Genomic DNA, 10,815 nt, shown 5'->3' on the forward strand with positions numbered 1-10,815 from the left:
CTCCCTCCCCACCCCTTTCATTTCTTAAAAGAGCAAGGGAGGCCTGTTTCTGACCCTTCCTTGTGGGATCCTTTGAGACTCATGAGCCACTTTATGTAGCCTGACTCCCTGAGGTTCCTGCCTGGAATCTGTGTCTTTGTTCCTGTTCCACCTTTCCTCCAGAGGTGTTTCTTCTCCTTTGTTCTTTCCAATCCTACAAGGGCCAATTCATTCCCTTTCTTTTCTTTTAACCCTGTTTCTTTTTAAAAATTAAAAATCTACAAAAATTATACATGGCTATATACCCATTATTAAAAGAATAACATGAAAGTAATGTTGTTTCTTGCCTCTTCCCAACCTGATTTTCCTTGTGATATAAGAGAATGAAACTCCCAACCTAAAAGATGCCTGGGAAGTTTGTGTTCTCTGAAGAATGAATTTTAGGAACAACGGAGTTTAAGAGCAGAATATTTATTGGGGGAAAGACCATTTGTGTCTGAAAAAGGGGCAAAAGGAGACCTGAGTTGTCAAGAATCCAGCTTTTTCTAGGGGTTTTATAGAGCAAAACCACAAGGTAAGATGAATCTAAGGTAGAAAAAAAGGAAAACTGGAACATGAGGTAGGAGAAAACTGTAGTCCGCCAGTGAGATTAATTGCTCATGTGAAATTGATTAAACGAGATCAAATGGGGAAGCTAGTCATATAGCAAGCTGTGAATACAGAACAAGGGCTTTACCCATAGGGGGTTGAGATAGACTAACTGGCTTTTTCAAGGTGATTGCTACCTATTTAGAATATCAGTCCCTGATGCCCATCCCTAGGAAGGTATGTGACTGCATTTGTTTCATCTTTTGTCTTGAGGTCCAGTCCACTGTCTCTCCCACAGTTGTAAGGTTATCACGTCTTCCATATTAGGTCCTTTGAGAGCCTAGCCCTGTGTGACTGCCTATAATGTTTCTGTCACACTCAGCTGCCTACTACAATAGTACTACTTGGGAATTTTTACAAAGATAGCACCATAGGGTTCAACTTTAAAAAGTCTACAATCTCCATATATTTTTGTGGTAAAAAATTCAAAAGGTCATAAATAAAAAGCATTCTTCTCCAACTGTCTGTTTTTGTAGGGCCACAGGGACCCCATAGGGAGAGAAAAGGTAGGTCAAAGGTTTCATTGAGTTTTATAAGAAATTAATTAATAGACAACTTTGACTTCTAAGAAGACAAAGGCATAGAAACTAGCTCTGGGAAGGGCCCAGTACTGCAGTTAACATGAGAGTCACACACTTTCCCTTAATCTTTAAATTTAATCTGTCCTTAACGTTTCCTCTCCACCAAGGGACAGGGAGAGGACCTAAGGTCTGAAAAAATCCTAGATAAGGATGGAAGGTAAGCCTGGAAGCCAGTCAGATTCCTTTTTTTTTTTTTTTTTTTTTGGTGGAACCGGGGGTTGAACTCAGACCCTTGTGCATGCCAGGGAAGCGCTTATTCCACTGAGCCATCTCCCTGGCCCGCCAGTCAGATTCCGAGAGCCTACATAGGAAGAAGAAAGCTTGCAGGAAGAGCTTGGTGGCCAGGGCCCAGGAGCAGTCTGCTTTTAGATTCTCCCTACTGGATCCAAATAGCTGCCTATCACCTGTCTCTCCCTCTGCTGCCATCTTCAAATGAATAATCTTCTTTCACTTTAAATGTGGCCTCATTTTTTTCCAGCAAAACAGTGGTTACATGCCATGCCTGGATGTTCCATTTTTATTTTTGTGGTTACTATTAAGATTTTTTGTATATATTCTTAAATGCATAATACATCACATCCTTTAAAGCTTGTACTGCATATATTATGTACTATGAGATTACATGTTTTAAGGAACATGCATCTATATGTACACATGAATGAATGTTTCTGTGTTTATGGCATCTTGAGCACTTTACATACACAGACACTTCGTTCTTTTAATGAATGCATAATACCTTATTGTGTGACTATGCTGAACTCATTTCATCCTCTCTGAAAATCACAGAACCCTTCTAGCAAGTCTCTTGTTTTGACATGAGCTTGAGTTATTCATTGCAGTAGACGTCACTGAGTGCATTGAGGTAGCCTCCCCACCCCAAACACACACACACACACACACACACACACACACACACACACACAGTCTCACACACTGAGTTAGCGTGGTCTAACAGGAAGGCACCTGTGTGAGGAGCTCAGAATGTGGTCCCTGCTGGGATGGATAGAGACACCTTAGTTAGCATCCACACAGTATAATTAATTCCACTTAGGCAGGGTGCAAGAGATCTAGAGGCAAGGAGGCAAAGTCATTTTTGCTGGGAGAGAAACAAGAGCAAGGCAGGTAGGTCAGTGAAGGAACTCCTACAAGGAGGGCCTGCTGGCTCAGTGTGATAAAGCACGTGTCCTGGAGTGGAGCTGTCACAAAGTTGGCTCAGCAGTAAGTCACAGGGAACATTCCGCGAGGGGATCAAAGGCACAGCCCAGCTGGACTCCAGCCCCTTGTAGAGTGTCCTCTGTGTCCTGTAGGTTCCACATTTTACCACCAGCACAGTCCCGTGGTAACATGTCTGACTTCTCAAACAGCTCTTTCATCTGTTGCATGTTTAACCACACCATGTCCTCTTTTTCACAGAGCTTAGTCAAATCAGGCAACAGAACAGAATTCAGCCATGGCACCAAGGAAGAGAGGTGGACGGGGGATTTCATTTATCTTTTGCTGTTTCCGGAATAATGACCACCCAGAAATCACATATCGGCTCCGAAATGATAGCAACTTTGCACTTCAGACAATGGAGCCAGCGCTGCCCATGCCCCCTGTGGAGGAGCTGGACGTCATGTTCAGTGAGCTTGTGGTGAGTTCCAGACATCTGCGCTGCACTGGCGAAGAGGGGGCGGCAGGGGTTGGCAGGCTCTCAGTGAGCAGAGCACCTTTGGCCCTGAGGTAGTGCTGTTTCCTAATTTGTCCTGATCTCACCCTCTGTCTGTATGTGTGTATATAAGTAATTCCTTCATCTTCTTTATTCCTTCTGGGATGCCCAGTGATCCCCTTCCCAATGTATATTAATTTCTTTTTAAAAATTAGTTATACTTGCCAATTTGTCGTTGATCCTTTGGAAGACGTTAATACTTAAGTACAGCATCATTATTTAGTCTAATGATAGGTTTAGAATAATAACTGTTGTGGGAAACTTTTTATAGATCCTATCATATTGAACACATACCCTCAAATGAGATGTGTCTCGCTGTGTAGAACCTGCTCCTCCGGAGATCCAAGCGCACTCGCCACCTTCCCTTTTCAGGCTTTGCCCAGCTGATACCGCTTTCCATTCTGTTTCGGAGGACTTTATGGCGTAGTTTACCGGGACTGGAAGACCTTGTTTCAGATTCCTGCTCTTTATCTGCATAAATATAGAGTCTGTTTTCGGGAATGTAGAGAAAAACATACCTCCTCCTGGGTTTGACCTAATGTTTAAATGAGGACAGTCCATAGTGGGAGTGGCCCCGTGCCTGGCTCAGAAATGCGCTCAGTATAGTTCTTTTTTGTCTTTTTGAGATAGGATTTCTATATGCAGTTCAGGCTGGCCTTGAGCTCACTTCATAGCCCAGGTTGGCCTTGGACTCACAGCAGTCCTCTTGCCTCAGCTCCGGAGTGCTGGGATCACAGGTGTGTGCCACCACACCCAGCCACTGAAAGAGTTTTGAGTCCTCTCTTGATCATAGTGACATTTTAGATGAATCAGCTTCTATCAATCCAGTTAGATTTTCCAACAGGTACTGACGAATGCTGTCATTTTTATGATTCTTAAGAAAGGCTGTGGCACTGCCCTTCTCAAATGGTTTAGAGGTGACTATGTCATTCAGGCTCTTCCAGACCAGAGTTCTCTTACCGATCAAAAAGATGAGGCAGTTTGCAAGTGTCCGTGAAGCTGATGTCTGCCTTCTGGCCTCTGTGGTGAAGTAACAGGCTCATTTTCAACCAAAATCTGATGGAAAAAAGAAGTGATTTGTGACTGCATGTCTGTACTTTACAGTACTCAATATTTTCAGTATTTAAGGAATCTTTCCCCTTTCTTTTGCTGCTTCGTGAACAATTCTATTTTATGTATTGCTGAAGTGGTTCAAGATGGAAAGCTGGAAGTTGGCCCCCAGATGTGATGGCTTCAGTGGCAGAGTGGGATCAGCAACGAGGGCGGCTAACACCGCCAGTGCAGTGAGCCCAGAATACCTCTGCACAGAGGGCTGTGCGTGTCGTGGGGTGTCTGATGGGGTGCTGAGGTATGTGGGAGGACCTTCTGGGTGAAGCAAGCTGCAGCAGAAACGAAGGCCAGAGAAGCACAGGGATCAAGGGTAGTGGCTGTGCCATCTTAAGCTGGCTCGTGCAAAATCTCAGCGTTCACAGCAGCACAGAGTCTCTGCTTCGGCTCATTCCTCCTCGTCTTCTATCCAAAAGGAGAAGCAGACAGGTTGACAACCCACTAGCGGACTCTAACCTCAGGCTTAACGTATCTCCCTGTGTCTTTTTCATTGTTTGTGCAGATCACACAGCCATCCTTAAAATCCTGGGGTAAGAAGGTGTCTCTCTTCTGTAGGGACTGGCACCACTGGTCACATGGCCTTGCCTGAGGTAGCTGAGGTGGGTGGAGGCCACAGTCCTCTCCCAGGGAGGGGCAGTGAATCATCTACCACAGGGGCTGTCAAGAAGGGCAGTAAAGATGCATTGACAGGCTTGGTTTCATTTTTCCCGCTTAGAGTACAGTACTTTAAAACTGAAAGACCACCTAAGGAGACAGGTGTCACTGATGCTAAAGACCTCCTCGATGACAGTGGACAGATGACAGTGGGCAGGGCTTGTGCATGTCAAATGCCCAGTGCCCATTCTGTATGAAAATTTGCTACAGCTGTTAGTTTAAAAAAAAAAAAAAAAAAAAGCCAAACCAGATCTTTAAGCCAAAACCATTGGAAAACAAATTATCTTGAGGTTTGTGTCTGTCCTGGTGAGTGATGATGGATTTTTGTCTGCTCCTGACTTCACGGACCTAAACCACAAATCCTTCCAGCTACCAGGGGCGGCAGGAGGCCAGAGCAGTGGGCTCTAAGCCACTGCAAGCTTCTGCTTTGGGTTCTGAGGCTTGCAGAAGCAGTTCTGCCTCTGTCCACGAATGGGAGAGGGAGCAGCTGCAGAGAGTGCCTGGGCTCTGCAGCCATGTGACACTGCCAGCCAAGCCCTTCAGCCCAGGGCAGTTTCCTTCCAGGCAGGGTTTATTTGAGTGGGGATAATACCATCCTCTCAGAGAGGCTGTGCGGATAGTGAAAAGGGTAACTTGTTTAAATAGACAAGCAGAGCCAGCCGATGCGTTACACCCGAACCCAAGTGCAGCAGGGGAGATGGGAGGTGACTCGGGGTCTTCTTAGGGCACAACTCTAAGCAGCTGTCCCAGGTTTTAGCTTTTCTCCAAAGCTGATATGCTTGCTGTGGGCACACCGCAGTGGGTCCCAGCTTACTTGCAGGCTTCTTGGCATCTGTTAGAAAGCATCTCCTGGGAGCAGGTTATTGTAAGCAAGTTTCCTTGGCCTCTTCTGATGAGTCACTCATTTGATACTTTTAAAATATCATATCAAATGGATTTCTTTGAGAATGGCTTGCTGCAAGCTTATCATCTCATAAATAAGGCAAGCCTGGATAGAAGGTCAGGCCAGTGCATCTTGAAAAGAAGATGACTGGCAAAGTGTGCCTTGTTCTCTAGCAGGCTTCATGAGGTGGCAGGGGAAGTGGAACTATCCCAGCCTCAGGCCGCAGTGCTTTCTGGAGGCCCTAGTCCCAGTCCTGTGTATCTGCTCAGCCAACAGCTTTGCTGAAACATGATTCACGTCTCATGTCATTCACCAGTTTAAAATGCGCCGTTCAGTAGCGTTTAGTGTATATTCATAGAGTTGTGTGAGTACCAGCAAGATCAGTTTTAGGACATTTTCATCACCCTAAAAAGCAGCCCTTGTATCCATAAAGCAGCATTCCTTGGTAGCTACTAATCACCTTCCTGTTTCGTGGAATTTACAATTTATGTAAGTGTAACCATGCAATATATGGTCTTTTTCTATTGGCTTTAAGCCTGTTTTTCTTAATGCTAAGCTTACTAGCTGGTGCATATATAGCTGGTTAACATTGTAACCCATAGTAGGTGCTCAGCTCTGAAGATGTTCTCCCCAAGTAGCATTCTAACAATGAATAAAGGTGAAAGCCACCACTATGTTTCAGGTCAAACCTAACCTAACCTAACCTAACCTAACCTAACCTAACCCAATACCAACCTAAAAAAATCCTGTTTTTAAAGTTCATTCATTGCAGCACATACTAGTGTTTTGTTTCTTTTTTTATTTCCAAATAACATTCCATTGTATGGATATAACATATTCTAAAAAATCCATTCATTGGGCCAGGAATATAGCTCAGTGGCAGAGTGCCTGCCTGAAAAGTGTGAGACCCTGGGTTCAATTCTCGGTACTGAAAAAATCTCAAAACAACCAAAAAATCAACTACGTTAATAAACACATATATGTGGTCAATTGATTTTTTAAAAATGCATTAATGATTGATGGACATTTGAGATTTGCCAATTTTAGCTATTAGGAATAATTCTGCCATAAATATTGTTATACAAGTTTTTGCTTAGAAATGGGGGCTTTCACTTGCTGTGGGTGTATACTGAGGCGTGGAATTGCTATTACCCTAAAAGAATAGAATGTGTAACTTTTGAGGAATGATCAAATTGTTCCAAAGTGGCTGCACCATCTTACATCCTCACCAGCAGCATATGCAGGCTTCAGTTTTTCCATATTTTGCGAACACTTTTTCTTACCCATTTCTACCTAATTGATTAACCAGCTGTTTTGTAGGTCCTAAAGGACTATAACTTGATGATTTTTTGTGAGTTGACAGAAAGGCTTTTGTTAACAAATTCTAAATTATTTGAGCTATTTATGAATCAAACCTTGTCTGTTTAGTCTCTACTATGTGTGTTCTGCCTTTGCATTCAGATACACATTCCTGTATACTCTCCCGACTCCTCCTCTTCCCTTCCCCTGCCTCAGTCAAAATGAAGAACATGAGTGCTCTGACACTTAGCACTGGTTCCTTAAAGTAAGATTCTGATGCTGTGCTTGGTGGTACACACTCACCTATCATCCCAGCTCTTGGGAGGCTGAGGCAGAAAGATCACTGGGCATTTGAGGCCAGCCTCGATCACATAGTGAGTTCAAGGCCAGCCTGAACTGCATAATGAGACCCTGTCTGAAAAAAGAGAAAAAGGTTCAGGACAAAGGACTCTTTTGTCCTTCAAAGAATCTGAAGTGTGTAAAGGTCTTACTAGGTTATTCCTACTTGAGAGTCCTGGACAGGACAGTCCTGTTCATTGCCCTTGCTCTGTCACAGCAGTAGTACATCTCCTGGGGGGGGGGGATGGGACTGGGCATGGCCAGTTACTGATTGATGATTCTGAGTGTGGATTAAGTGCCAGTCTGTGCCAGTCCTCAGTAAGCACAACAAGACCCTTGATGATGCTGTGGAGTTGAAGGTCTTACCAGAGAGGACCAGCTCCTCAGTGTGCACTCTGATCAAGGGTAACTGAGTGCTGTGAGAAGGGCCATTCACACAGAGTATTCTGTTGGGGAAGATGTTTCAGTCCCTGCTTTTCACAGAGAAACTTTTACTGGAACAACATTCTTGGCCTCTCTTTCCACTCTGTCCTCCTCAAAGTGTGCACAGCTCAGTGCCTCACCCTTTTTTCATTTCTCCCTCAGTTCAACCCGTTCCAGAACACACACAGTCTGTGATCCCATGTGTATATGTGTAGTTGTGCAGGCAGTCTCCTGTGAGGGGTGGGCCAGTGTTTCGATTAGCAGGGAGGGGAGGGCTCCAAGGCCCTCGGTCTGGATGAAAGCATGGTTCCCCAGCGCTGCTTTCAGGAGTACAAGGAGGGTGTTTGACCACCACCTGTGTGATGTCTTAGCTTAATTCTCAGTTAATTCCACACTTGCTGGTGATAGAGGGTGCTGTTCATGGCACCCCCTCCTGAAGTTACCTAAGCTAGTGTGACGGGTCCTAGGAGCTTTCTAGGGGAAGCGACTTTTAATGTGAGACAGGAGAAATAGAACCATCCCAGCAAAGAGGAGAGGAAAGAGTGTTACACAGTGAAAACTGCGTGTATGGGTGCGGGCATGTCAGAGAGCATGGAAGGCAGGCTTCAGGAAATGAAAGAAGTTTGGCTGGAGCCTGAAGATAGGATGTGAGCAGGACAGGGGACTTGGGGAGGCGACCTGGAAAGGGTGCGTCCAAGTGGTTGGTTTGTTGATTTAGTAGATTTGCATCTCCTGTTTGTACTCGACCCAGAGGAAACTACCTCTCCTTTCTTACACGTTTTCTCAGTAAGCCAGACACAACATTGAAGGTTAAAATGTTTTGCTACTCAGTTGCATTTACAGAAGTAGCCTTTGCTCCGTGCGGTGTCTGAAGTGTTGCTAAGGATGGATTCTAAACATGTTTCCTACAGTTCAGTGATTGAGTTGAGATCCTTTTTTGTGGCAACACATGTCTCCTTTGGGTATTTTTTTAATTTGACATAGAAAGGAGAAAGATGGAATTCCAGGGAGGCCCTCTCTTTCTTCTCTGGAGCCCCCTGCCAGGTAGCTCTCAGCAGCAGTGATATTCGTATCTCCTAGAGTCTGGCCTCCTCCACTCTTGTACCCTGTGAGATAGACAAAATGCCCCATTGCTGTTCTTTATGTGAGATTTTAGGGGAGAAGTCCAGGTTTAAAACCAAGTCTGGGGGCCGGTAGGGTGCTTAGTAGAATAAGTGCTTAGCCGGCAAGCACAAGGGGCCAGAGTTGAATCCCCGGCTCTACCAAAAATAAATAAATAAATAAATAAATCAATCAATCAATCAATCAATCAATCAATCAAAGTCTGGTTATTATTTTTAAGTTGTGTTATGGTAAATCTCTTATAGCACACTTATTTTTTATGCTTCATGGACTTTTTAGGGGAATTTTCGTTTATAATTGTGGATTTATGTCTAGTTAGAAATACTTTATAATATGAAGCATATATTTCTATCCCTAAAATGTTATTGATTCCATTTTTCAAGTTTTTCCTGTTAAATCTGTTTTCTTTCAGATATAATTCTTAGTCTTCTAATTACTTGACAAATTCAAATGTCAAATAGTTCTAACATTTTGGAAAACGTGTTGTGCCTTCTGAAAACAAAATACTTTAAAGAAATGTGTCGAGAAATGCGTAACTGTTCACAGAATCATCATTTGTAGAGTTATGGATTATCAAAGAAAGTCACTTCAAGGGAAGTGTAATAATGGTGGGCATTGTAGGGTAAAATTTGTATCCTAAAAGTATAATTATAAATAGATATAATTACTATGGGTCCGTTTCACTGAGTACTGAGAACATTCTCAGCATCCGTAAACAGCATATACATTTTAGAAATGAAGCTAGCAGGAAAGAGAGAATTGAGTTGATACATCAGATTTAGATAAGTTATAGTCATTGTGCCAAACAGTTTCACTTGGGAATCTACATCAGTAATCACTTCATTTTTTAATATGTTATGAAGTCATTTTGGTATGAGAGGCGTTACAGGAATTTAAGTCAGTCTTAAAAATTCACCATTGTACACATTTTGTTCTACATCATTTCTCTTATTACCAGAGAAATTTTAAGTTCTCCTTAATAACAAAATTCTTCCATTATCACCAGAATTAAAAAGTTTAATCATGTTTTATCTCTTTATTTTTAAAACTTGCCTGTTGCACTAAGACCATAACTAAAAATAGAAAGTATTGTATAGGAGCTATTCAGTTCCTTGTCTCAAGGAAAAAATGAAAAAAATTAGGAGAAATAATTAATTTTAAACTAATACAAGAAAAATTGGTTGTAAGGAGCTATAGTTTTGCTCTATTGTTTTTTAATTCATGTATGAAACATTGATTGGTAGTTACATTGAAGAAACCAGACTCTATAAAGACTTCAGATATGTCTAGAATAGTTTTATAGTGCTCAGTTGTCTGAAAGCCAAAATCAGAATCTACTGAAGGACAAATTTGTTGTTTCATTGGGGTTTGTTTTTATTTCAGAAGCCTGCAAAGGTCAAAAGAAAAAATGATGTTCAGTAAAGGACACAGAAGTTGACAAAGAAAAATTGAGTCCATCTTCCCTTGACACTATGACCTTTTGTATAATTGAGTTCATTAAAAAATACTTAGAACAGTGTGAAAACGCACAGTACATTACAACTGAAAGTGGAACTGTAGATACGGACTTAAATGTGCACGGTACTAAAATTCACTTGTAGTAAATGTGCACTGCTGCCAACATGCAGTCAATTTAAAGGAAGCAAAGTCAAAAAATTCTCCAGTCCAGAATATGATAAACAAATTAGTTTGGCCTTCCACACAGCTAATGGCTTGTGATGCAGGGCAGGGCAGTGTTGATATAAGATGCTTTGCTTGCTTCTATAGGTTAGACTTTTGTATAAAATGTTGAACTGCTTCAAAGAATCTAAGTAGGGCTGAAAGCAGATTTCACCCAGTGGACATTACACATTTCTTCATACTATTTGAAGTCTTGTCAGCTTAAAGACAGAAACATGGTCAGAATCATTTTATGAATTTACTTCAGGTATTCTGATTCACTAGGCACATTCGTAAAACTCATAAGGCAAAAATTATTGCTTCTAGGGTTTTTTTTTTTTTTTTGCTTCTAGTCCTAAATTGTATTTTAACTTACCACAATTATTTTGACTCTTTTTTTTTTTTTTTTTTTT

At 42.2% G+C, this 10,815-nt stretch overlaps 1 protein-coding gene across 1 annotated transcript in view; it reads left to right on the forward strand.

Annotated features, from left to right (window-relative positions):
- Positions 1 to 10,815, forward strand: part of Daam1 (dishevelled associated activator of morphogenesis 1) — a 176,541-nt gene that overhangs the window by 75,001 nt on the left and 90,725 nt on the right. Inside the window, exon 3 of the mRNA XM_023703187.1 lies at positions 2,622 to 2,841. Coding sequence (XP_023558955.1) covers positions 2,659 to 2,841 — 183 coding nt within the window. The 5' untranslated portion in view covers positions 2,622 to 2,658. The remainder of the gene's footprint in view (positions 1 to 2,621; positions 2,842 to 10,815) is intronic.

The sequence above is a fragment of the Octodon degus genome, unplaced genomic scaffold (assembly GCF_000260255.1).
Source record: "Octodon degus isolate 3935 unplaced genomic scaffold, OctDeg1.0 scaffold00007, whole genome shotgun sequence".
Lineage (NCBI taxonomy): Eukaryota > Metazoa > Chordata > Mammalia > Rodentia > Octodontidae > Octodon > Octodon degus.